The 27589-nt window shown below is 47.1% G+C and overlaps 1 protein-coding gene across 1 annotated transcript in view; it reads left to right on the top strand.

The window, feature by feature from the left end:
* LOC125445920 (ubiquitin carboxyl-terminal hydrolase 32-like) overlaps positions 1-27589 on the top strand; it is a 114816-nt gene that overhangs the window by 81784 nt on the left and 5443 nt on the right. The window contains 5 exon segments of the mRNA XM_048519358.1: positions 5154-5259; positions 9983-10023; positions 10026-10103; positions 25310-25469; positions 27098-27211. Coding sequence (XP_048375315.1) covers positions 5154-5259; positions 9983-10023; positions 10026-10103; positions 25310-25469; positions 27098-27211 — 499 coding nt within the window.

Raw genomic sequence — 27589 nt, 5'->3', positions numbered from 1 at the left:
TTCATTGTTGCCTTACAGTGGCACAGTTTTTGTCAGAAGTTTGTAAACTGAACGTATGACTAACGCGAAGTTTTTCACTATTCACTTTTTAACTGGAACTGTATTTTTATACTATCGTGTATCTGCCAATAAAGGCTTATTGAATTGACTGTGTAGTTGCAGTAAGCTAAAGCGGCTTGGTTCGGGGCTGGCCAGCCCCTCATGCGCTCTGCCCCAATCTCCACGCAGACTGCAGGAGATCCCACTGCGCAAGTCAAGCGAGAAGCGTCCACTTGCCTTTGCTCAGACTTGGACCTGCACATCTGGCAGAAGTGTCGACTGGGTGGTGCCCGTTGATGCGTGGTGCTTCTCCACAAACAGGAGACGGGTGCTCTGGGGAGTGAGCTGTTAAACCCTTGGCCGGCTGTGGCAGAGAGCTTTATGCTCAAGCACATTCATGCTCAGCCGCATCTAGTCTGTTAGTGGTCCCGGGCTCTAAATCAGGGGTCTGCAACCTGCGGCTGTCCAGAGGTTCATGCACTACAATTCCCATCAGCCCCTGCCAGCATGGCCAATTGGCCATGGTGGCAGGGGCTGATGGGAATTGTAGTCCATGAACATCTGGACAGCCGCAGGTTGCAGACCCCTGGTTTAAAACTATTTCCGATAGATTTCCCCCCCCCCAAATCCAATTGAAATAAAAGATCCGACTTTGTTAATTTCAAAGCATCATCGATTTTTATCCACCCCAATTTCTCCGCCGGCTGCGTGCGCAAGTCTGTTCCAAAGTGAGGGCTTTTCCTTGCTGCCTGCAGTCGATGTTTATCAGCCACAGGAAATCAGGGGCGGAATGGAGTTGCAAAAATTAGTTGTTTACAGTTGCCAGGGCTACAAAGGTTTCTTCATTTCTTATGTGCCAGTTCTGATATTTCAGGGAGTCCGGCCCTGAATTTTGCAACAGCAGCAGCAGCCACCCGCTCCCATTAACGGTGCAACCCCCCCCCACCCCCCAAACCAAAGTCCTAGGTGGCTGCCTGGGATAATTATGCCTTCAGGTACCCGAAATGATTCCGTTGCTGGCTGCTTTGTGATAAGCAAGGCAGCCGCTCAAAAAGTTATTAAAAGCCGGAGAGATTTGTCCTGCAGCGACTTCTTGTTTGACTGTCAGGTCTATAAATAACTACCTAGCGTCAACCTGAAAAGTAATATGCTGTGTGCGTGTGTATGTGTGTGTGTGTGTACGCAAATGAGTCATGCCTTCTTCAGGGGAAAGAAAATCTTGTTGCTCTGGGTTAAGATGGAGCTGATGGGAGCACGAGCGTGCTCATTGGGGAACCAGCAACAGCTGTCCTTGCCCAGTGATTATATCCCCAGAAACATGTGTGCGCTGGTCATGTTGAGGTTAGGTTCCTCTTGTAGGTGGAGCTTTCTTTTAAAGACTGCTTAAGTAGTCCCCTCACCTAGCGATGGGAGGCAGGAGTGCTAACAGGGCATCTCGTCTGCCCCAGTGGCGTAACGTCAAGGGGGCGGGGGCAGAGGTGAGATCCAGCAGGTTCTCACAGGTTCCCGAGAGTCGGTTACTCATTATTTGCGTGTGCCGAGAGGGGGTTACTAATTGGTGATTTTGCCACGGGATTTTGGCCTTCGTTACGCCCCTCCTCTCAGCAGTAGCGCGCAGAACTGGAAGCAGTCTAGCAGGAGGTGCACCGGCGTGCGTGGCAGCCTGCGCCTGCGTGCATTCGTTTCCTGCCCAAGGACCGGCACAGTGGCTGCGTCCTTGCCACAGCCCCGCCCAGGAATGCCCTGCCCCTGGAATGCCCGGCCACGCCCCCCATCGTGCCCATTGGCGCTACGCCACAGTTTGAATCCCACCACCATGGGAACCTGTTACTAAAATTTTTGGATCCCACCACTGGGCGGGTGTGTGTGCCACATGCCGGGCATACGCCGATTTGGGGGCGTGGTGGTGGTAACGGAGGGGGTGTGGAGAGGGCGCAGGGCGCACGCGTGCCCCCTCACTCCGGCCCTGGTCTACCCTGAAAGGTTTTCACTGGTTCTCAGCTTCTTTACAGCATCAATCCAGAGTGCAGGTAAACCTGTGATGTTCTGAAAGGGTGTGGCACCCACATACCACCTGTTTCCATGTCGCCTAGCACAGGGGTCTGCAACCTGTGGCTCTCCAGATGTTCATGGACTACAATTCCCATCAGCCCCTGCCAGCATGGCCAATTGGACATGCTGGCAGGGGCTGATGGGAATTGTAGTCCATGAACATCTGGAGAGCCACAGGTTGCAGACTCCTGGCCTAGCACATTCCCCTGGAACTTGGGTCACTTGCTTCCACCTGTAAGATGAAGAGAAGGCAAAACGCAAACAAAGTTGAGAAGGAGTTGATTCAACAATTTAGAAGCTTTTAAAGACTAATATACAAACAGATAGACAGCTTGGGGGGGAAATGAGATATATGTGATGTTTACAAACTATAAATAGCAGCAAGAATGTTGTATGTAAACCTTCATCTCTACCTCCAACCGAAGAATGACTTGTGACACTGCCGAAGTTGGTGGAGATGCCCCTTCCATTCTGGGCTGCACCAGAACCTACTTCTGACCCTAATGTTTGGTTCTGTTCTCTCAGGCCTTGGCCTATAACCGTGGTGGCGAACCTTTGGCAGTCCAGATGTTATGGACTACAATTCCCATCAGCCCCTGCCAGGGGCTGATGGGAATTGTAGTCCATAACATCTGGAGTGCCAAAGGTTCGCCACCGCTGGCCTATAATCTCGTCTTGAGGTTCTTCTTGGCTTGGAATGCTGTTTGTGGGCTTGGTTGTTAAAATGGTTGTCATCGCTGTGTGTGTTTTTAGACTGTTTAAATATTGCGACCCGCTCTGGGTGCCACTGGTGGGGAGGCAGGGAAGAGAGGCTTTCAGTTAGCAGGCAAAAGAGGGGAGAAGCGGTGAACTGCTAGCAGGGTGGCGGGGACTCCCCGGGCGTGCACCAGTGCGGGGGCATGGCAGGGGCGTTCCAGGGTAGTGCTTTCACAGCCTCATCTGTGGCTTGCCTCTTCAGAGGCACTGTGACTTACCGTGACACGCCTCTGTAGATGCCAGCCATAGATGCAGGTGAAACACGAGGAGCAAAAACTACCAGACCATGGCCACACAGCCTGGAAAACCCACAACAGCCCGAATTCCTTGGGTTCTGTGGGAAGGGGGTGGCAGTTTGCAATGAGGTCTCTTTTCTCTCTCTCTTGCCTGGGCAGCTTGCTTGGTAGTTCTTTCATTACAACTTCATCCAGACTTCCAAGGAACCGAGGGCAGGGCACACAGGTCTTCTATCCTCTTTTGAACCCTCACTTCAACCCTGTGTAGTAGCTTAGATGACAATTCAGTCGCTTGCCTTGGGTCGCTCTGTGAGGTTTGTGGGAATTTGAACCTTGGATTCCCTGCCTCTTGTCCAACCACCATAGCCCACTGGCTTATGCCGCTTGCAAGTTAGTGAAATAATACAGTCTGTATCCAGTGGCTTAAACCACAACAACGTGGGTGATTTTGACCACAATGTGAAACAAACAATTTCATAAACACTTTCATAAAGAATAGTTTACATAACGATATGCAGAATTTCATAAAGTTATACTCAATGTTGAAATGAGTGCAAGATAGCATTTCATAAATCAGCAGCTGTTTCAAAATAAACACAAAAGGTGGGGCTAGTTGACCTCCAGTTCTGGTTAACCTCGTGATGCCTTCTCAAGGGAGCAGCAGTGGCGTAGGAGGTTAAGAGCTCATGTATCTAATCTGGAGGAACCGGGTTTGATTCCCAGCTCTGCCGCCTGAGCTGTGGAGGATTCTCTGGGGAATTCAGATTAGCCTGTGCGCTCCCACACACGCCAGCTGGGTGACCTTGGGCTAGTCACAGCTTCTCGGAGCTCTCTCAGCCCCACCTACCTCACAGGGTGTTTGTTGTGAGGGGGGAAGGGCAAGGAGATTGTCAGCCCCTTTGAGTCTCCTGCAAGAGAGCAAGGGGGGATATAAATCTAAACTCTTCTTCTTCTTCTTCTTCTTCTTCTTCTTCTTCTTCTTCTTCTTCTTCTTCTTCTTCTTCTTCTTCTTCTTCTTCTTCTTCTTCTTCTTCTTCCTCCTCCTCCTCCACCTCCTCCTCCTCCTCCTCCTCCTCCTCCTCCTCCTCCTCCTCTTCTTCTTCTTCATCTTCATCTTCTTCTTCATCATCTTCTTTCTTCTTCTTCTTCTTCTTCTTCTTCTTCTTCTTCTTCTTCTTCTTCTTCTTCTTCTTCTTCTTCTTCTTCTTCTTCTTCTTCAAGCTCCTCAATATAATTCTTATTATTTGAGTTTACAGTAACAAATTCTCCGTTGAAACCTCTTCGTAACAATCTCCCTCTTGAACTATTTGCAGCTCGTAGTTCTCAACAAGAGGGCTATTAGCTGTAAATAACTTCCTGGCAAGTTAGTGTCAGGAAAAGTATTCTTATTGGATTTAACCTTGGTACATATAAAGAACATTTCATGTATGGGGCGCAGCAGACATTGGTGTGAGAAGCGCCGTAGCCAGTGGTGGGATCCAAAAATTTTAGTAACAGGTTCCCATGGTGGTGGGATTCAAACTGTGGCATAGCGCCAGTGGGGCTGGGCGGGGCATTCCGGGGGCGTGGCCGGGCATTCCGGGGGCGTGGCATTCCTGGGCGGGGCTGTGGCAAGGGCGCAGCCACTGCGCCGGTCCTTGGGTGGGAAACGAATGCACGCAGGTGCAGGCTGCCACACACGCCGGTGCACCTCCTGCCAGACTGCTTCAAATTCTGCGCGCTACTGCTGAGAGGAGGCACTAAGGCAAAAATCACGTGGCAAAATCACCCATTAGTAACCCCCTCTCGGCACACACCAATAATTAATAACCTACTCTCGGGAACCTGTGAGAACCTGCTGGATCCCACCTCTGGCTGTAGCATGTGGGAATGGCTGAGCATCAGCTCAGTACTCTTCTTGTGCGGATCTTCCGTCTTCTGGTGGAGCAGGGTCCTGATCCGATCTTCTGGATCAGTTCTTATGATGTTTATGATCTGGGGGACTGTAGCGGCCACATGGAACTCCTCTGCAACCCTCTAACAGCACAGAATTGCCCACATGAATCTTTCTGCTCTGTCTTTTCCTTACAGGTCATATACTGTTCTTTTGGCGGCACAAACAAAGGACTGCATTTCAATAACTTGATCGTGGGCTTAGTCCTCCTGACCCGGGGCCGAGATGAAGAGAAGGCAAAATGTAAGTAATGTTGAGAAGGAGTTGATTCAACCGTTCAGAAGGTTTTAAGAAGAAGAAGAAGAGTTTGGATTTATATCCCCCCTTTCTCTCCTGCAGGAGACTCAAAAGGGGCTGACAATCTCCTTTCCCTTCCCCCCTCACAACAAACACCCTGTGAGGTAGGTGGGGCTGAGAGAGCTCCGAGAAGCTGTGACTAGCCCAAGGTCACCCAGCTGGCGTGTGTGGGAGTGCACAGGCTAATCTGAATTCCCCAGTTCAGTCTCCACAGCTCAAGCAGCAGAGCAGGGAATCAAGCCCATTCCTCCAGATTAGAGTACATCTGCTCTTAACCTCCTACGCCACTTCTGCTCCTAAACACACTTAAAACAGGCTAATACGCAAATGGACAGATAGCATGGAAAGAAATTGGAACTTTGTTTTTTACATATGACACCAGCAGCAAGAATATTGTATATAAAACTTCATCTCTACCTCCAACAGAAGAATGACTTGTGAAGTTGGTGGCGGTGGCTAAACTTCTCCAGATTGTGAAAAGAACTTATTTAAATTCTTGGATAATTGGATCCCCCTTGGTAGACTTTTTGCACGAAACAGAAAAAATGAATTGGTGATTTGTGGCTGTGAGGAGAAGAATAACATAGATATAATAGAGCAAAGTGTGAAGCTTATTAGTAATAGTAATTAAGAATTAATTTTATAATTGAATCAAGAAACAAGTAGTAATGTTTTAAGTGTGTTTATTATACTTAGTGCAAGCAAAATCAGGAGTCTTCCCCTTGCTAAGTATTTTTTTGGGTTTTTCCTCTGTTTTAGTTTTTGAAATTCTTAATAATCAATGAATTTATTTATACGGCCCTAGGCCAGAATAAAATAAAAATAAATTACATCTGCTCAAATCCAAATCCAAAACCTTTATTAGGCATAAAAAAAATTACATCTGCATAACATCACAACTTATATCTCAAGGAACAAAATTACAAAATCAGGTTTGATTCCCCACTCCGCCACTTGAGCTGTGGAGGCTTATCTGGCGAACTAGGTTAGCTTGTGTACTCCAACACATGCCAGCTGGGTGACCTTGGGCTAGTCACAGTTCTTCTGAGCTCTCTCAGCCCCACCCACCTCACAGGGTGTTTGTTGTGAGGGGGAGGGAGGGAAAGGAGATTGTCGGCCCCTTTGAGTCTCCTTTAGGAGAGAAAGGGGGGTTATAAATATAAACTCCTCCTCCTCCTCCTCCTCCTCCTCCTCCTCCTTCTTCTACTACTACTACTACTACTACTACTACTACTACTACTACTACTACTACTACTACTACTACTACTACTACTACTACTACTGTTCAAATGGCAATATTAAGATGCATAAAACCTCGGCAATTTAATACTTACACATTGTTTTTTATCAAAAGACTGCATTTTTTACATACAAGTGCACAGAATAATTTTTTAAAAGGTCTAACCTGAGAAGAAGCAGATCATCAGAAAGTGCCAAAGATTTCTCTAATGTGATGACTTAATGTTATGGTTATGTGTAATCATAACCTCTGTTCCTTTAGCCTCTGGTCTCTCTTAAAGAATCCTAGATTTTACTTAAGAAGAATGTTCGATAGGGTTTAGGTACAGCAGACTGTGCTACTGACAATAGATGTTTCCACTAGTGTCAGCTGAAGTCTCCTTACGCTGGAGGAGAGCACTGTCATTAGTGTAGGCTGACCAGACATCCCGCTTTTGGCGGGACAGTCCCGCCTTCAAACAATTTGTCCCGCATCCCACGGGTTAGTTCAATTGTCCCGATTTTTGGAAGGCTGCCGCACTACCTTCTGGGGCGCAAGGCAGTGCGGCAGCCACAGGAGCACGGCCTTCTGGGGCGCTGCCATTTCCTGCCCTGTGACAGGGCGGGAAACAGCAGCCCTCCAGAAGGCGGTGCGCGCATGCGGCTGCCTTGACTCTTGTCTGTATGTATAATACCCTACCCGCCCGATCCCAGTTCCACAAAGGTGACCATCCTGAATTCCTGCCATTGATGGGACCCAATCCCATTTTCCAGCAATAGATTTTTGTTCGTTTCGCTTTCTGCTTCACTTTCTTGCTTGCAACGGGAATGAGTTCTGACACCTCTCCACGCCTACTGTGACGTCAAGCGATGTTTTGCACAGGCGCAAATCACCACGCAAATCTTTTCATTTTTTAATGATCCCGGATCAGCCGCAGTGAAGGCAACAAGGAAGTTGCAGTGTGGCATACGCGAACATGGAAAGGCAGCATAAAAAGTTTTTAACAACGGTAGAAATTAATTGTGGAGGGAAGCTGTTTGATGGATTCTCAGACTTTTAATCTTGCACTCTTCCTTTGGGTTACTTTATAAAATGTGTGTACTAACCCATAGCAAAAGGTTTGTTGTTGCAGCAGTGGCGTAGGAGGTTAAGAGCTCATATATCTAATCTGGAGGAACCGGGTTTGATTCCCAGCTCTGCCGCCTGAGCTGTGGAGGCTTATCTGGGGAATTCAGATTAGCCTGTACACTCCCACACACGCCAGCTGGGTGACCTTGGGCTAGTCACAGCTTCTCGGAGCTCTCTCAGCCCCACCTACCTCACAGGGTGTTTGTTGTGAGGGGGGAAGGGCAAGGAGATTGTAAGCCCCTTTGAGTCTCCTGCATTAGAGAAAGAGGGGATATAAATCCAAACTCCTCCTCCTCCTCCTCCTCCTCCTCCTCCTCCTCCTCCTCTTCTTCTTCTTCTTCTTCTTCTTCTTCTTCTTCTTCTTCTTCTTCTTCTTCTTCTTCTTCTTCTTCTTCTTCTTCTTCTTCTTCTTCTTCTTCTTCTTCTTCTGTATTCCCCCCCCCCCACCCCCCCCCCCCCCCCCCCCCCCCCCCACACCCCCCCACCCCCCCTCCCCCCCCCCCCCCCACCCCCCCCCCCCCCCACCCCCCCCAATCTGGAGGAACCGGGTTTGATTCCCAGCTCTGCCGCCTGAGCTGTGGAGGCTTATCTGGGGAATTCAGATTAGCCTGTACACTCCCACACACGCCAGCTGGGTGACCTTGGGCTAGTCACAGCTTCTCGGAGCTCTCTCAGCCCCACCTACCTCACAGGGTGTTTGTTGTGAGGGGGGAAGGGCAAGGAGATTGTCAGCCCCTTTGAGTCTCCTGCAAGAGAGCAAGGGGGGATATAAATCTAAACTCTTCTTCTTCTTCTTCTTCTTCTTCTTCTTCTTCTTCTTCTTCTTCTTCTTCTTCTTCTTCTTCTTCTTCTTCTTCTTCTTCTTCTTCTTCTTCTTCTTCTTCTTCTTCTTCTTCTTCTTCTTCTTCTTCTTCTTCTTCTTCTTCTTCCTCCTCCTCCTCCTCCTCCTCCTCCTCCTCTCCTTCTCCTTCTCCTTCTCCTTCTCCTTCTTCTCCTCCTCCTCCTCCTCCTCCTCTCTCTGTCTTTCTCTGGCCTTTTGTGAGTGGGGGTGCACTGGCCCAGCAGCTGGCGGCGTGGCCTCCGCATGGGTTGTGCTGCTCCCGGTGCCCTTTTACCTCCTGCCGGCTCTGGTCGCTCTGTGGAGGCCAGAGGACATGCCCCCGTGGCGATGCCTCCAGGGTTGCAGGCCGGGAGGCATGTCCCCCAGCCTCCGCAGAGCAACCAGAGCCGGCAGGAGGTAAAAGGGCACTGGGAGCAGTGCGGGGAAAACGCCGACTTCCACATGATGCCGTTCGATCGGCACCGGATGGAAGACGGCGTTTTCAAAAAGACTCGCTCAATGAGAGAGTCGAGAAAACACCGTTGTGGGAAAACGTTGCTGCAGCGACGGCCGCTGTGCGATCTTCTTCCTCACAATGGCATTTTTACTGGCCCCACGCCCGTCTTAGTGGCCTGTGCGGAACGGGCCTCTGTCTCTCTCTGGCTGGTTGCCTACAGCCAGCTGTTGCCTTGTTCTAGCGTGAAAAGTCACGCTAGATCAGGGGTCTTCAACCTGCAGCTCTCCAGATGTTCCTGGACTACAAATCCCATCAGCCCCTGCCAGCATGGCCAAAAGAGAGGAAAGATGGTGACAGTGCATCCGGCGAGTGGAGAGTTGGCCAGTTGGCCATGCTGGCAGGGGCTGATGGGATTTGTAGTCCCTGAACATCTGGGGAGCCGCAGGTTGCAGACCCCGGCGCTAGATGTACTCTTGCTTTCCACAGGTAAAACGAGAAACACCACTGGGGCGAGAGGAAGTACGTCGGGACAAGGAATCTTGTTGCGATGTGCTTCCACTCCTGGTGCGCAGCAGGGGGCAAGTGTGTTGGGACAAGAAATCTTGCCCGGATGCGCTGCAGCTCTCAGTGCTCACCCCGCGCCTCCTGGAGCCCCATCCATAACTGGCCTCTGTGTTTGTGTGTGTGAGAGAGAGACAGAGAGAAAGCAAGTGAGAGAGAGAGAGAGAGAGAGAGAGAGAGGGTGTGTGTGTGTGTGTGTGTGTGTGTGTGTGTGTGTGTGTGTGTGTGTGTGTGTGTGTGTGTGTGTGTGAGAGTGAGAAATGTATCACTTTTGTCACAGTCACATTGGAGTCACATTGGAGATGAAATTCTGCACAGCTAAGATTTCGGGGATGTAAATGACCCCGATGCGGGTAGAAATCATTGAGAAATCATACTCAACAAAGCAGGTCCTTTATACGGATGCCGAGTTTTTAGGAGATTTTAACCTCCGCAGTTCGACCTTGACTGGTTTACCTGTTTCTGCGCTTCCCCCCCCCCCCAGACATCTTCAGCCTTTTTGCAAACGAATCTGGCAGCTATGTGGGTGCATTGAAGAGATGGAGAAGATGCTCCAAGGGGTCGATGGAAAAGTCCCGGAAACGGTCAAGAAATGCTTCTCAGAGGTATTGCCTATGGTTTTTGTGAATTGAAAGAGAAATATTTTTGAACCCCTTTTACTGCCTTGTCCATCTTCCAAAATCTTTGCTGGAGCTTTGCCTAATAGGTACATAAAAGCTTGGGACACTTCACATATCGCTATAAAATGCCACTGCTTCTGTTTATTCCTGCATAACCTGTAACTAATCTCTCGTTCTCTGGTCTTCTGCAAGTGCCTCGGCTTATCTTCTGGCCCAAGTCTTATGTTTGGGTAATGTAATGGAAAATTTTATTGCATTGGCCTTTGCAATCCGCAAACAACAAACTTAAATACACAACATGTATGTACTTCACAGTGGTAAATATGGGTTCAAACCAAGATTTCAGCCTTTAAAACAAAATTAAGATTACTCCAAATCTCTGTATCCGATAACAATTACCAGGTCATCTGCAATCTGAATTTTCTGGCGGCCTATGCAAAAAGCACAACTCTTTCAGTTATACAGTGGAACCTTGGTTTTCGTTGGTAATCCGCCTGAAAAGAATCGATGAAAACCGAAACCGAAGAAAACAGAGACAAACTTTTCCAAAGGAATCAATGTAAATCCAATTCTAGGCACTCCAAAAAAAATAGCAAAAACACATTTTTTGGTGAATAAACATAGTGTTTGATGCTGAAAACAGTAACAGAGAACACTAGGACCAGCTTCAGAGCCAGTGGACCAACGTCGCACCAGAAAGCTGTCCAAAGAGGTCTGTTTCTGACGCCTCTTTAAGATTTGTCTGAAATGGGGCAAGACATTGTCATTAGACAAGTTGCAGACACCGCCTGCAACAGCTTTGTCCGGGTGATTTTTCTCCACAGACCCCTGCACCTTACTGCAAATCGATGAAAACCGAGACAAATTTTTCACGGAAAAAATCGATGAAAACCAGAACCGATGAAAACCGAAGGCAATGAAAACCGAGGTTCCACTGTATATGGTTCAATGTCGGATAACAACAAATTTAGTATCTTGTCATCTCTAGGATATTGGGCAATAACCTATTGATGAAGTTGCTCCTCAGGCTATCATAAAGCAGGCAATCTGATACGTAGTGCATCCTCCACTGCCCCAGTTCTGAAAATACAAAGGCATTGAGAGAGGAATGCGCTGATACACATCACTGGTAGCAGATCGTGAAATCTCAAATAGGAAAAAGCCATCCTGAACAATAGGTGTTTGGGAAGACGTTGATTCATAAGGGTGCCATGGCATCAGACTTGACTTGTTGGCACTTCATTTGCACACAGCAAATTGAACGTGAGAGCCAGTGTCGTATAGCCGCTAAGAGCAACAGACTCTAATCTGGCGATCTGGGTTCGATTGTGCTCCTTCCTGTGAAGCCTACTATATCTATCTATCTATCTATCTATCTATCTATCTATCTATCTATCTATCTATCTATCTATCTATCTATCTATCTATCTATCTATCTATCTATCTATCTATCTATCTATCTATCTATCTATCTATCTATCTTGATTGATTGATTGATTGATTGATTGATTGATTGATTGATTGATTGATTGATTGATTGATTGATTGATTGATTGATTGATTGATTGATTGATTGATTGATTGATTGATTGATTGATTGATTGATTGATTGATTAGTATCCCGTCCTATCCCTGAAGGGGATATGGGGCAAGACATTGAACTGCAATGTGATTGAAGTCTATAAAATTATGCATGGGGTAGAAAATGTTGACAGAGAAATTTTTCTCTCTTTCTCACAGTACTAGAACCAGGGGGCATCCATTGAAAATGCTGGGGGGAAGAATTAGGACTAATAAAAGGAAACACTTCTTCACGCAACGTGTGATTGGTGTTTGGAATATGTTGCCACAGGAGGTGGTGATGGCCACTAACCTGGATAGCTTTAAAAGGGACTTGGACAGATTTATGGAGGACAAGTCAATTTATGGCTCCCAATCTTGATCCTCTTTGATCTGAGATTGCAAATGCCTTAACAGTCCAGGTGCTCGAAGCAACAGCTGCAGAAGGCCATTGCTTTCACCTCCTGCATGTGAGCTCCCAAAGGCACCTGGTGGGCCACTGCAAGTAGCAGTGTGCTGGACTAGATGGACTCTGGTCTGATCCAGCTGGCTTGTTCTTATGTTCTTATTTGCCATTTCTTAGCCCACTCACCTAATTTATCAAGGTCCGCTTGGAGCTCTTCGCAATCCTTTGCGGTTCTCGCCACCCTGCATAATTTGGCATCATCTGCAAACTTGGCCACCACGCTACCCACCCCTACTTCCACACCAGATTGGCTCCAGTTTTAAGCAAGGCCCCCCGGAGCCTAGTTCACAAACAAAGCTGTGTGAGCTTCACAGTACAAATAAAATATTTCTGCAGCAGCAACAGTTACAGGAGTGAAGCAAAATAATTTATTCCAGGCGTGTGCATTGTAAGAATGGACAATCTATGAAATGAATGTGCTACGTTCAAAACAATATAAGATACACAAACATGCGTGGCACATCGGCGCTGGCTCAAACAATTTATATTACCTGTTAGTTACTTGTAAAGTATGCCAAATTGTTGGCTGTTAGACTTCTCAAACTATTATATCTCCATAACACATATATATCTCCACTTTAAATCCAATTCATGCCACAATTTATTACAAGACAACCTTCTCTCAAGTCCATCATCATATATTTGTTAAACCAACAATGTCCACAATCTTGTAAATATTATTGCGTCCATGTCACCCGTTGTGACTGTGATACAAGTTCATAACAATTAGTGAAAATCCTGGATTGGTGGCTTGAATTTCTTATAAATACCGTCCCAATTGAAGGGCAGTCAAATTTCTCATCGTTTTCAGTTGTATATATTTCAATCCGCTCCGTTGTACTTCCCAAACGCGTCGCGCTGATTACCGCGTTTTCGTCTGCCTTCTTCAAGGTGTGAGAGTTGGAGGTTTGCAGGCGTGAGAGTTGGATGTTTGCTCTGTTCAAAACCAAAAGCTGAGGTCCCTGGGCATTCTTCCACCTTCCTATCCGTTTTCCCTTGGGCGTTTCGTGTCGTAAAATGCTGAGCCCTTGGCGGTGTGACTTCCCTGTGGGCGTTAATTCATATAGCACCCAGCACAATTTTAGGTGGTCTATAAACAGCAGCTGCAGATAGCTTGTTAGCTTCTAGAGGGAGAAGTCACCCCCCCCCCCTCGCCGCTCCCCAAGTTGGGCTGGCGTGATTAGTGGCCATGTAGTGTCTAAGTGAGAGAAATGAATTCCCAACAACACAAAGTCGGGGGACGTTTGAACGTCAGCCCTGCCAAGAGGTAAGCCATTCAGCCGACAAATGCCTTTGAAATCATAGCGCTTGAGAACGTCAATAAAAGTAATATCCCGGCACCATTAATTCCACACTCGGCCAGAAAGCACTTTATTTACCAAAGGTTCAGCATGCAGCGCACTTAGTTTCATAAGCCTAACGGAGAGTTTTCCAGCTTAATCAGTTCAGGCAGGCGGCCGATAACAAATGGTTGAAGTGTACGGAGAGCTGCTGGTATTTCTCACGGGTCTGCTGCTCACCCACCCAGCATGGAATCTGTCACCTAGTTTTTCAGAAGCAAGCCTTTATTGGCATAGACAGCAGTACAACAATAATAAAAACAGATTAAAAAGCATATACAATACAGGACATACATGTTAGGACGAAGGAAATCTTCCAGGAGAAAGTCTGCCACTATCATACAGAGAGAAGGATCAGGGTTGTCCAACAAGTAGTGTAATCTAAATAAATCGGGGAGATCGGGTAAATGTAAAGGAGTGAGAGTCACATACTTGGATCTGATTTCCTTGAATCTGAGACAGTGAAGTAATTGGTGGGCCAGAGATTAAACTGAGCCATCGTTACATGGGCACAATCTTTTAGCCTTTTCTTGCTTATTAAATCTGCCATGTAACAAGGCAGAAGGCATAACATTAAACCTGGCGAGCATTATGGCTCTCCTTTGAACAGGGTTTATTAAGCAATGCAGGTAGTGTGCCAAGTGGCCCTGTTCAAATGGGAGAGAAAAATACAGGGGGGAGCACGTTTTCTTGGCTGCGGTGATTAGGGTAGAGAATTCAGAATTCAGTGCTCAGCTTTTGGGTTTTATTTTTTTTTAATCCATTCCATTCTTTTTACACCAGAGGTCTGCTCTCTGTTGGGAGAACCACACCTGGTGCGTGTGTTTCCCTCGCAAAAGTAGCAGAGCAGCACAGAGGCTGAACACAGGGAGGCTTACCTGGGCACACACGTGTGGCTGAGCTTGCTAGAGAGAGCTTCAGACGCAAAAGAAAGTCAGAGTCATTTGTAGTTTCCAATGTAATGAAAAGAGTATTTATTAGTGAACTCCATTCTAGATAGAAAGGTGGAGAGATAGGTTCACTATCTATTTCGGTACAGTGGTGTGAACCTTTGATAAGTACGCTTCGAGATGTTATAGACTACAGTTCCCATGGCCCCTACCAATACGACCAAGTGGGCATGCTGGCAGGGGCTGATGGGAATTGTAGTCCATAACATCTGGAGTGCCAAAGGTTCGCCACCATGGATCTATTCTAATCTAGCTGGATGGAGGCGGATGCGTAGGAGACACGTCCTCTCCCTAGGCATGGCGAAGGTAAGATGGAGAGGTTCAGAGAAGAAGAGCGAGGAGTAAGGAAAGGAAGTCCCTAAGAGTATCAGTCTACATCAAAGGGATAGAGTCAGCATGATAGAGTAAAGGTGACAAATTCCCAAGTCCCTATCTAGCCACTAGCTCGCTAGTAAAACCCCCCTCTGTAGGATGAGGCAGGAAACAGCGTAAAGTCCCTTTCTTCCAACACTCTCCAGATGTTCACGGGCTACAAATCCCATCAGCCCCTGCCAGCGTGGCCAATTGGCATGGCAGGGGTTGATGGGATTTGTAGTCCATGAACATCTGGAGAGCCGCAGGTTGCAGTCCCCTGATTTACACGCTGGCCAATTCCCAGCCAGACCCAAGCTTAGGGCAGCCTACAAAAGTAACTAAAACCGATACAAGAATGGGCTAAAATCAAATAAATGCTACACTGCGGGTAGTGGGTATGTAGTATGAAGAGGGTTCTCGTCCTCATTGAAGCATAGGAGCATAGGAGCAGCAGTGGCGTAGGAGGTTAAGAGCTCGTGTATCTAATCTGGAGGAACCGGGTTTGATTCCCCGCTCTGCCGCCTGAGCTGTGGAGGCTTATCTGGAGAATTCAGATTAGCCTGGGCACTCCCACACATGCCAGCTGGGTGACCTTGGGCTAGTCCAGGGGTAGGGAACCTTTAACACTCAAAGAGCCATTTGGACCCGTTTTCCATGGGAAAAGAAAACACTTGGAGCCGCAAATAATTTTTGACATTTAAAATAAAGATAACACTATGTATATCTGTTTTTTTTTACCTTTTACTCTTCTAATTCTGAGAAGTGCATGGATGCGCCCGCCCTGCTGCCTGCAGGGCAGGCAAGGATGGCCGGGCGGCTCGGCCCTGCCGGCGACCTCCGGGAAAGCGCCCGGCCCAGCTCCAACAAGCGGCCGAGGCTGGGAGAAGCCTGACCATGGCGGGCAAGGATGGGGCCGGCGGCTCAGCTAAAGATGGAGAGCCACAGTGCAAGGGCAGAAGAGCCGCGATGCGGCTCTCGAGCCCGCATGGAGTTCCCAAATTCCCCTGAGGCTGGAAGAATCAAAGCTTCCTCGGAGCCCTCTCTCAGCCCCACCTGTCTCACAGGGTGTCTGTTGTGAGGGGGGAAGGGCAAGGAGATTGTAAGCCCCTTTGAGTCTCCTGCAGGAGAGCAAGGGGGGATATAAATCAAAACTCTTCTTCTTCTTCTTCTTCTTCTTCTTCTTCTTCTTCTTCTTCTTCTTCTTCTTCTTCTTCTTGCTCCTCCTCTTCTTCCTCTTCCTCTTCCTCTTCCTCTTCCTCTTCCTCTTCCTCTTCCTCTTCCTCTTCCTCTTCCTCCTCCTCTTCCTCCTCCTCTTCCTCTTCCTCTTCTTCTTCTTCTTCTTCTTCTTCTTCTTCTTCTTCTTCTTCTTCTTCTTCTTCTTCTTCTTCTTCTTCTTCTTCTTCTTCTTCTTCTTCTTCTTCTTCTTCTTCTTCTTCTTCTTCTTCTTCTTCTTCTTCTTCTTCTTCTTCTTCTTCTTCTTCTTCTTCTTCTTCTTCTTCTTCTTCTTCTTCTTCTTCTTCTTCTTCTTCTTCTTCTTCTTCTTCTTCTTCTTCTTCTTCTTCTTCTTCTTCTTCTTCTTCTTCTTCTTCTTCTTAGGGAGTTAGATCCTAAAGATCCCCTTCTATTGATGTAATGGTTGTCTCATCTACAAAGGATGGTTTCACAGTGGAGGCTTACATGTGTGCTGCAGGCAGGCAGGGCGTGGTCAGGCGCAGTCTCGCGGGACAGAACGGGCGGCAGACAAAAGTGTAGTCAGAAGGCAGTCCGATGGGTCAAGGCAGGCGGCAGGCAAAGATGTAGTCATGGGTCAGTCCAACAGGTCGCAGCACAGGAGATCAGGCAAACAGGCTGGAGATCGGCAGTAGACCAGGCATACAGAAGCAACAGGAAATACACCTGTTGCCCCCAGGCAGAAGCAAGCTTACAGCAAGGCTTCTATAGAGAGCCTTGTTCAAGGGAACTTAGTGCCCTATCCCTGGTTGGATGGTAAGAAACACCCACAAGATGTCCTTCTTGGCTCAGAAGAGAAGGACCATTCCCGATAAGTATCCAGCTGTCGTTCTCATCATGTGACCAAAGTGTGAAAGCCTCAGTCTGGTTATTTTGGATCTCACAAAAGGCTTAAATGGAAGCCAGGTTCTAGGTAGCGAATAAACAGAACCCTTCTTCTTAACCTCTCAGTCAGGGCTCACTGGTTCAACCATCTTTGACGTTCTTCCATTCTGCCCTCCATCCTTGCCACTGACCTACCTGAATCCTTTTGCTGAAATCTTTTTTTTTCATTTAGCCTTTATTTGGCATAAACAGTATAAAATCACATCTAAATTGCATCAAAATGCAAACTTGCAACATATAACAAATGAAGTTGATTCATACATACTGTTGCTTGTGGGATATTTCCAGCAGAAAGTTCGCAGCCATTTTACAGAATGTAGCATCAGAATTATTTAATAAGAACAATAGTCTGCTTAGTTCGTCCAGCTCGCTAGGTATCATAGAAAGCAACCTAGAGTATTTGACTCTTAATACTTGCCGATTTAGGACAACGGAATAATTGGTGAGTTAATGTTTCTAATTGATTTGCATCACATGAGCACACCCTTTTGCACATTTCTAGATTGTTATATCTACCTCGTAGTATGGCAGAAGATAAAACATCGAAGCGAGCGAGTGAAAAAACTCTTCTCTGATCTGGATTGGTCAGACTATACAGATAGGAGGCCATTCTGTTATTTATTTATTTATTTATTTATTGTTTAGATTTGTAGACCGCCCCATCCCCTAGGGGCTCTGGGCGGTGTACAACAACATCAACATATATCCAGCTTGCAACGAAATAAACAATTATTACATGTATTAAAATCCATTAAAATCATTAAAACAGCGGTCAATACAATAATAACAGGCGTCCCATAACCCGATTAATTAAAAAGCCTCCCCGAAAAGAGGGAACGGCCAGACTCCTCCTTAGGAGGGTAGCATAGATGTAAACAAAAGAATGGTAAAAGTAAATGAGTAAAGGGGGCGCGCGCATATCAGCGACTGGACACTCCAAAGGCCCGGCGGAACAGCTCTGTCTTGCAGGCCCTGCGGAATTCATTAGGGTCCCGCAGGGCCCGGACAGCTGGAGGGAGAGTGTTCCACCAGGCTGGGGCCAAGGCTGTAAAGGCCGTAAACTATACAAATTGTTTACTCCAAACCACACTTCTAGAGTTGTCTCTTTAAAGGCATAAATTCCTTCTATAGTTATCTTTTTAAAAGTGGGCCACAGGCCAGCCCTCCTTAATGGCTGCTCCTGCCCTTTGCATTCTTCTCTTTCTTTCCTTTGTTGTAAGGGGATTGATAGATGTAAAGGTGAACAAGTTTTCCTCGCTGCCAGAGTTAAATAGTTCCATTCTCTCACCAACAATTTTTGTTTTAATAGTTTATATGATTCTGAACAAGTTAAAGGTAGAAGGGAGTCAAGGGGTATACCAATTGATTCGATCTTCCCCTCTTATCAGTGAGAACCATGAATTACTCTGGGTATCTGATAGTATTAGGTGAACCAGAGAGTGCTTGTTATGTGTATAATGCAAGTGCAGCCAAAATTTAAAGGCCCTCGACCAAGCCCTGTAGACCCGTGAATTTCGGCCCAGTTCTAAGCAGAGAGCTGCATAACATACGCAATTTGGAAGGCCCATGATTGTACGAAAATTTTTTGATTGAACCGTATTCAAAGAGTCATCCACTGCGTTCAACCAAACAGGAAGGTTTTTGCTCCTTGGAAAGCAGGTGGCCGAATCAGTTCTCGGGATTTTTGTAGCATTTCGGTTTCCCATCATGCAGAGCCACGGCTGTGCATCTTAATGAAAAAACCGGCTCAAAATGTCAGCCCTGCTCAGCTTCGGCGAGAATCCCAGAGGAGGTGAAGTGGTGCCTCTCTAACATACGCATCCCTAGTCTTCTGTCCTACAGAAATATCCCACGGCATCCTCTGTCGAAACGAAAACAGACCGCTGTAACCTTCTCTGCTGGATTTCAACGGCCTCTTAATCTCAGGAGGACGTTTCTGTCTCCAGCTGTGGATGGCAGAGAAATTCTATGTTCCTGTTGTGTGTATTCCTTCCGGGGGAGGCCCGAAGCAGCTGTATCTGCTGCATTGCTTGTGTGAGTTTGGTGGGAAAGAATTCATCGTTTCCTTTGGAGATTATTTTGTTTTGTCCATCAAAAACAAGGGTTGCTATCCCCCCGCCCCCCCACCACACTTCTTTCTTAAACAGAACCATGTGTGACGGCAGGTTTTGGTCCCGTCCCCCTCCCCTGGAGCCCGAGCGGATAGGAACTGAAGAGGCTACTCATTTGTTACCTGCCACAGAGAAATCTCTGCTCACTGCTGGGGGGAAGTTACACGTCAGCAGAGGTCTCTAGTCTGCTGATTTGGATGTGGAGTTCCCCATATTGTTCATTTCTCCCTTTTCCTTAGGAATTTAAGCTATAGATCAGGGGTCTGCAACCTGCGGCTCTCCAGATGTTCATGGCCTGCCCATGCTGGCAGGGGCTGATGGGAATTGTAGTCCATGACCATCTGAAGAGCCGCAGGTTGCAGACCCCTGATTGGCCATGGCCAATTGGCCATGCTGGCAGGGGCTGATGGGAATTGTAGTCCATAAACATCTGGAGAGCCGCAGGTTGCAGACCCCTGATTGGCCATGGCCAATTGGCCATGCTGGCAGGGGCTGATGGGAATTGTAGTCCATGAACATCTGGAGAGCTGCAGGTTGCACACCCTTGCTATAGATGCTTGGTACCAGCTGGGAGAGGAAGGGGACATTTAGATCTGGGACTTCCCAAGGGTGCCCTGACCTGGATGGCTCAGCCTAGCCTGATCTCAACAGATCTCAGAAGCTAAGTAGGGTCAGCCCTGGTTGGTATTCGGATGGGAGACCACCAAGGAATACCAGGGTCGTGACCCCTTGGAAACCCCACAGAGCTGCGTAACTCAACTGTGTCTTGAGGGCAGCACCCGTTCCCTTCCTGTGCCATCCTCTTGAGAGCTCCTCCTGACAACACGCTGCGTTGGGAAGCCTAGTTTCCTTCCTGCCTCCTTCCCCATAAATTAAGCTCTTGCTTGTTTCAAGAGCCCCATTAAAGACTGAAACCTGTGAAACACGAAGATTTTCTACCATTTCAAGAGCTCCAACAGGTAACAAATTAAGAGCCATCAAACTCATGTAGTGGGGAAGATTTCCTTCACATTATGCATATCCCCCCCCCCCCCACCCATTTTCTTTCTCCCGGGCGAAGTGCAGGCTTTCTAATATCCATAAATAAATAATTAAAAAAATAGAGAGCGAGAAGGAGAGAAGTACCTGTCGGACTTTGTTGACATAATTGCATTAAAGGGAATACAGCAGCTAAATTGCTCGCTGCGTGGAACGCATTAGTGCTTAGCGAAGCTGCATGTTACTGATAAGAGTTTTTCGGGCACAGTTTGAGCACCTTGTGCCAAAGGGTTAGAAACAAGAGCGTGCAGCCTCTTATTGCTGAGGGCTGCTCTTTTTGGGGTGGGGGTTGGGTGGGGGAGAGGCTGGGATTTAATTTGAGCGCGCGGCAGACCCTGCGTTTGAAAAGCAAGCTACCTGGTCTGCTGGGAAAATAGATGCGAGGATTTAATCAGGGCGTCTGCAGCTGTGTGTGGATTATAATGAAGGGGTGGGGGAGAGCTTTGCGTTGAAGGGGTTCTTCCCGAAACACAGTGAGTGTTACGCGGGGCGGGAGTATGCAGGGGCGTAACGTGGCAAACTGTAGTCCTGGGCAAAACCTGAGTTGGATGCCCCCCCATTGACAGCAACTTGGGGGGTGCCATCATGACAGTCTCCAGATGATACCCTGAAATTTTGGTGCTGATACGTCCGAAAATGCACCTCCTGCAGGAACATCCCAGAAATTTGCCCAAGAATCTTTGTTCTGCATTGAGTTTTCTGCATTGCTGTCAATGGGGGTTGCAGGCTGGGGGGGGGGGACATTTCTGAAGGTACAGTCTCAAAACTTTCAGGGTCTCATCAGGAGGCTGCCCTAGTGATAATCGCCAAGTTTGGTGCAGTTTGGTTCAGAGGGGCCAAAGTTATGGACCCTCAAATCTGTAGCCATAAATCTTACAGCCATAAAAGGAAAAATCATGTCAAGAAGTCCTATGAATCAGGACAAATCAAAAACCCAAACTAAAGTTCTAATTTTATATGTCTTCTCTCATGTTGAAAGGATACGGAAATCATCATAACTGGTATGGAAGTAACCCATAATGGAGGTGATTCTGTGGTGATTGACAGTGAAACTGATGTGCGCACTGGCTATCATGGAAAATTAAAATTCTGTCTGGGACTAATAAAAGGAAACATTTCTTCATGCAACGTGTGATTGGTGTTTGGAATATGCAGCCACAGGAGGTGGTGATGGCCACTAACCTGGATAGCTTTCAAAGGGGCTTGGACAGATTGATGGTGGAGAAGTCGATCTATGGCTACCAATCTTGATCCTACTTGATCTGAGATTGCAAATGCCTTAGCAGACCAGGTGCTCGGGAGCAGCAGCAGCAGCAGAAGGCCATTGCTTTCACTTCCTGCATGTGAGCTCCCAAAGGCATCTGGTGGGCCACTGCGAGTAGCAGAGTGCTGGACTAGATGGACTCTGGTCTGATCCAGCAGGCTCTGTCATGTTCTTATGAAATACATGAGCCCGGTCCTTAGTATTATCATGTGCAGTTGTCTTTTGTGCTACTATTAGTGTATCCACAGATTTCAGTGTAATGGAGTATTTTTTCTTAAACATAGGCGCCCGTTGGCACCGAGTGGTAAACTACAGTACTGCAGTTAAAGCTCCACTCCTGATTTGAGTTCGATTCCGATGGAAGTCGGCTTCAGGAGGCCGACTCAGTGTGGCCTCAGCCTACTATCCTTTCAAGATTGGTAAAATTAGGGCCCAACTTGCGGGAGGTCAAGTGTAGATGAGCAGCAAGGGCATAAACATAGTCTGCCTCGTAAACGTGATATGACGTCACCGCATCGGTCAGTAATGATCTATTGCAGGGGTCTGCAACCTGCGGCTCTCCAGATGTTCAGGAACTACAGTTGGCCATGCTGGCAGGGGCTGATGGGAATAGTAGTTCCTGAACATCCGGAGAGCCGCAGGTTGCAGACTATTGCTTGCCCGGGGGACTAGCTTTACCTTTTATGCAATGTAATGGAAACACATTCTATTGCATTTAAAAAATTTTTCCAAGTATTATTCCAATGAAAACAGTTTCAGTGTAAACCTTTGCCTTTGAATGTAACATTTAAACGAAGCTTGATTGACTTTATTTTTTCCTAATCCAAACATTTCAGTCCAATTATTTGTTGCTAGCGGGGTATAATATAAACATGGGTACTACTAATTTTTTTTAGTAGGAAGTAGTAGGAAGTAGTAGGAAGTAGTAGGAAGTGGGGGGACCAGCCGCTGATTCCACCCCTCTTCTTGCCCTGTTCGCTGGTTGTACACCTGACCATCTGCCAGCCCCCTCCCAGAATTTGACCACTCCCAGGTTTTGACCACTGGGGTGTGATGCCAGACACCTCTATTATTAAAGTAGTTTCAACTATTTAACTGTAGGATGCTGCTGCGCTATAGTTGTTAAGGTTTTGTATTTTTTAACTGGGGTTATCTCGATTTGTTTTTATTATGGTTGTTGTTGTTTTAGTTGTACATCACTCTGATTCTTCTCGGGTAGGGCGGTTTATCAAATCGAATTATTATTATCATCATCATCATCATCATCATCATCATCATCATCATCATCATCATCATCATCATCATTATCATTATCATTATCAAATCGAATTATATAATAATAATAATAATAATAATAATAATAATAATAATAATAATAATAATAATAATAACAATAACAATAATAATAATGGCACTTAAAAACAATCGGTGCTGACAAAATCACCATATGTCAGCTGCAAAAGGCCACCCTACTCGGCTCTGCACGCATTATTCGTCGATACATCACACAGTCCTAGATGCTTGGGAAGTGTCTGACGTGTGATGTAATACAAAATCCAGCATATTGGTCTTGTTTGCTGTGTATAACTGTTTTTGTATCAATAAAACAACAACAACAATAATAAACATGCTAAATCAGATCCGGGGCAGGGCGGAGGTGACTCCGTGATTCTGGAGTCTTGGGCAAAAGTCCTGGGTGGGGTTCTAGAATCACTGCCACCACCCCCACTGGAGCCAAGCAAGGAATCCCCCCCCCCCTGTGCAGGGGTGAGAGCCACCGCTGGCACCAGAAGCCAGCTGCCTGAGCCCAAGACAGTGCAGGTGCAAATGGTAACAGAAGTCTGCTCTTCCCTCTCCATGTCTGTGCGGATGGGGCTGGGGGAAGTCGATTTATGGCTACCAATCTTGCTCCTCCTTGATCTGAGATTGCAAATGCCTTAACAGTCCAGGTGCTCGGGAGCAGCAGCTGCAGAAGGCCATTGCTTTCACCTCCTGCCTGTGAGCTCCCAAAGGCACCTGGTGGGCCACTGCGAGTAGCAGAGAGCTGGACTAGATGGACTCTGGTCTGATCCAGCTGGCTTGTTCTTATGTTCTTATGAAGTTGTCCCCTGCCTCGAAAGCACAGGGCCCAGGACAGTTCACCCTGTTGGCTAAGACCACCCAATCTCAAATCTTGTTCGAGTTAAGGCTTTGGAGAATTTTCTGGAAATGTGTTTTTTTGAGTCATATATTTCTGGAGAACTCGCATCACTGGAGCAGTGAAAGTTTCAGCAACTCCCTTGGCCTTGTGTAGTTTTGCAGCAGATAAACCCAGCTCCGTGATCAGGCTGATGACGAACGGAATGGAAGAGGCCCCGCGTTGCTTGACCTCAGCCACCCAAGGCTTCCCAGCTGTTTCCAAAATATAATCAGGTTATTGTTGGGGTGAGCAGACATCTTGTTTTGCCAACAGAAAGTTGTTTCTGGTGTGTCTCGTTGAAGGATCTCCAGTCTGTGGAAGATAACCGTCTGAGACCCTGCAGAGGCACCAGCCCTCAGAGTAGGCAGACGTAGATGACTCAGCAGCCTGGCTTGGAAGGTCAAGGCAGCATTTCAATAGCCCTGTGACTGTGAGAAGGTATCTTGGTAATCATTCCAATGTCCTTACGAGGTAGATCACTGTATGCACTTCCCCACATTGAGGTGCATCTGCCAGACTGAGAGAGAGACAGAGAGTTTCATTCATTCATTCATTCATTCATTCATTCATTCATTCATTCATTCATTCATTCATTCATTCATTCATTCATTCATTAAATTTATAGACAGCCCAATCCCCAAGGGGCTCTGGGCAGTGCACAACACTATCTATACCAGGGGTCGGGAACCTGCGGCTCGCGAGCCGCAAACGGCTCTTTAGAGCCTGTGGTGCTGACTCCACGCCCCTTCCCACCAGGCAGCGTGGGATTCAGCCCCCTTCCCCAGCATGAGACTGCGCCCGTGCGTAGATGGAAGGCCTCCATACCTTGTGACTCCAGCCGTAAAATGACCTCCGTGCCAGCCCCCGGAGAAAGCTGACCTCGCCTTCACCGCCCGGAAAAAAAAGCGACCTGCCAGCCGCTGGGGGAAAGAGAAGAAAGTGGCCTCGAGCCACGCCGCCCAAAGAGAAAAGCCAGCGCCAGCCGTTCGCCCAAAATCCCAAAGAAACAGCTCAGCCCTGGGTTGGCAACGCAGAGTTTTTTGACAGGTCGAAGAAGGAAGGGAGCCGCAACAGCGGTGAAGAAGTGAAACCAACCGAAACAGCAACAAGAGAGCAGCAGAGTCCAAACAGCAGCCTCCGCTTTGCCCTCCCCCCCAAGAGGAAAAAAACGGCCTCCGCGCCTCCGGCCGCCCCCCCACAGAGGTCGTCCCAGGGTGCAGCTCCGCCGAATTTTTTTTCTTTTCCGGGGAAAATGGGCCCAAATGGCTCTTTGAGTCTAAAAGGTTCCCGACCCCTGATCTATACAATATATAACAAGGGTCACAATAGTAACCATATATACTAAGTTGCTTGTCAAAAGCCTCCAAGCGGTCTTGTGGGTCGAGGCAAAATTGGACCCACAGCCTCACAGGTTGCACATTTGACTTTTATGCTGCGCCATGATCAGGCTACGTCCAGTTGCATTAGACTGAAGGCATATTACAGAATTGATACTGAACTGTCAGCCTGTTGAGGACTTGGGCAGTTTCTCACCTCAGAGATGTGTTTTGGTAGCAGAGCGGCAGAAATGAAGGTAGATCAGCCTAGAACGGCACTTCCTGCTTGCCTGGCAACGATTTCTCACTGTCTGAAGCTGACTCCGTTAGACCCGGGCGACCCTGACAGTTAGGACATCCCTGGTTTTTATGTGTGATGTTTCTGGTTCCCTTGTATTTGCTTGTCTTATGAGCTGCCTTGGCCGTGTGTTTTCTGTGGAAGTGCCCTAACATAACCTACCTTGCTTAATTTTTTTTAAATGTGTTTTTGTTTTACAGGGTGAGAAGGTAAATTATGACAAATTCAGGAACTGGCTGTTGCACAACAAAGAGTCCTTTACGTTTTCCCGCTGGCTGCTGTCTGGAGGAGTGTACGTGACCCTCACGGATGACAGCGACACCCCCACCTTCTACCAGACTCTGGCTGGAGTCACGCACTGTAAGTCACTGCCGCGTAACTGAGCAGTCCTTAAGGCTTCCTGGATATTGTGATGCTGCAAATATAGATGCTTGTACTTGTTCTTCAACTATAGGTTTATTTCCGCCACCAAATGTCTTCTCTTCTAAATTACTTGCAGCCAGACTTCTACTTGTACAGTACTTGTTCCGCCACCAAATGTCTTCTCTTCTAAATTACTTGCAGCCAGAATTCTACTTGTACAGTACTTGTTCTGCCACCAAATGTCTTCTCTTCTAAATTACTTGCAGCCAGACTTCTTTATTCATCATGCGGTGTTCAGTCAGCTGCCTGTACTGTTCAGTACCTTTGGACGACTCTGGCATTATAGGTGGGGCGGACAGGGCCAAGTCCGCCAATCCCCTTTTAACTCTGTTGTCTGTTGGAGAAGCCAGAAGCAATATATTTTCTGGATGTACAAATAGATGCTGGGGAGAATGTTGGATATTCGATAAGACTTAGTTCAGCTGTTGTGAGTTCAGTTCTTAAAACTGTGCTTTGTAAGCTGGGGTACCGTGTTTCTCCGAAAATAAGACAGTGTCTTATATTAATTTTTGCTCCCAAAGATGCGCTATGTCTTATTTTCAGGGGATGTCTTATTTTTCTGTGTTCTGTTCGTCGGGCATGCTTCCAAACAAAAACTTTGCTACGTCTTACTTTCGGGGGATGCCTTATATTTCACACTTCAGCAAAACCTCTACTATGTCTTATTTTCAGGGGATGTCTTATATTCGGGGAAACGGGGTAGTAGCCATCACTTTGTGACGTCCTCCCCCAAAACACTTATGGTCAGTTATTTAAATAAGTTTGCAAATCGGAATGCGGAGTCCGTTTTTGTGTTCCTCCTCCATCATCATCATCATCATCATCATCATCATCATCATCATCATCATCATCATCATCATCATCATCATCATCATCATCATCATCATCATCATCATCATCATCATCATCATCATCATCATCATCATCATCATCATCATCATCAATTTGATTTGGTATACCGCCCTACCCCCAGAGGGCTCTGGGTGGTGTACAACATCATACATAAAATCATCATAAAACACAAGTATCACAAGAGGAGCGAATAAATAACTAGTCAACAAATAAACCTATAGTTAATACTCAAGCCCCGTGAACTATAAAAATTAATCCCATTAAAACAGCGATTATTTCATAACATTGGCATCCCACGAAAAACCCTTACTTAAACCCTCCCAAAAAGGAGGAGGAGGAGGGGGGAGAACGGTGGGTCCCAATGATGTTAAGGGACCCATATGGAGTGGGTGGGGGTGGGGGGGCACACTCAGCAACTGGTCTCTCCAAAGGCCCGGTGGAACAACTCAGTCTTACAGGCCCTGTGGAACTCACCAAGGTCCAGCAGGGCCCGGACAGCTGGAGGAAGAGAGTTCCACCAGGCCGGGGCCAGAGCCGTAAAGGCCCTGGCCCGAGTGGAGGCCAGCCGCGTCATTGAGGGGCCAGGGACCTTCAGTAAATTGGCCTCTGCTCAACGCAGAGGCCGAGCCGGGACACATGGGGTAATGTGGTCCCGAAGGTACGAGGGTCCCAGGCTATTCAAGGCCTTAAAGGTCAACACCCATACCTTGAAGATGATTCGGAACTCGACTGGAAGCCAATGCCGGCTGTCCCTATTGAGCTATCCTGGCAAACTTCACTCATAGACAGCCAGGAAGTGGACGAAGAGAACCTGCGGGCACATAGCGGTGAGAAACATAAGGAGTGACAATGATATGGCATCCTCCTGGGGAGTACCACCACTGTTGCACTCTGGCTATAACCAATATTTCAAATACGTATATTTACAAGTTTATATACATGAGTTTATATCACTGTTCATACTTTTTACATATTTCATTGGTTGTAAATACAATCATTTCTTGTCGAAAACGCATTGCGCCTAATCCGCGTTTTTCGATGGCTTCATCAGCCTCACACGTTGTAGATGTAATTATATTGGCTTCATATGGGTACTCTGTAAAGGTAAATTCAAATAACATTCAAATAAATCTATCACTATTATAATATATAATATTCACACCATGAGTTTTCAACAATGTTCCGTACATATGCAACTCACTTTC

This window comes from Sphaerodactylus townsendi, linkage group LG16, assembly GCF_021028975.2.
Source record: "Sphaerodactylus townsendi isolate TG3544 linkage group LG16, MPM_Stown_v2.3, whole genome shotgun sequence".
NCBI classification, from domain to species: Eukaryota; Metazoa; Chordata; class Lepidosauria; order Squamata; family Sphaerodactylidae; genus Sphaerodactylus; species Sphaerodactylus townsendi.
Note: the sequence above shows the minus strand (reverse complement) of the source record. Positions and strands in the feature narration are given on the sequence as shown.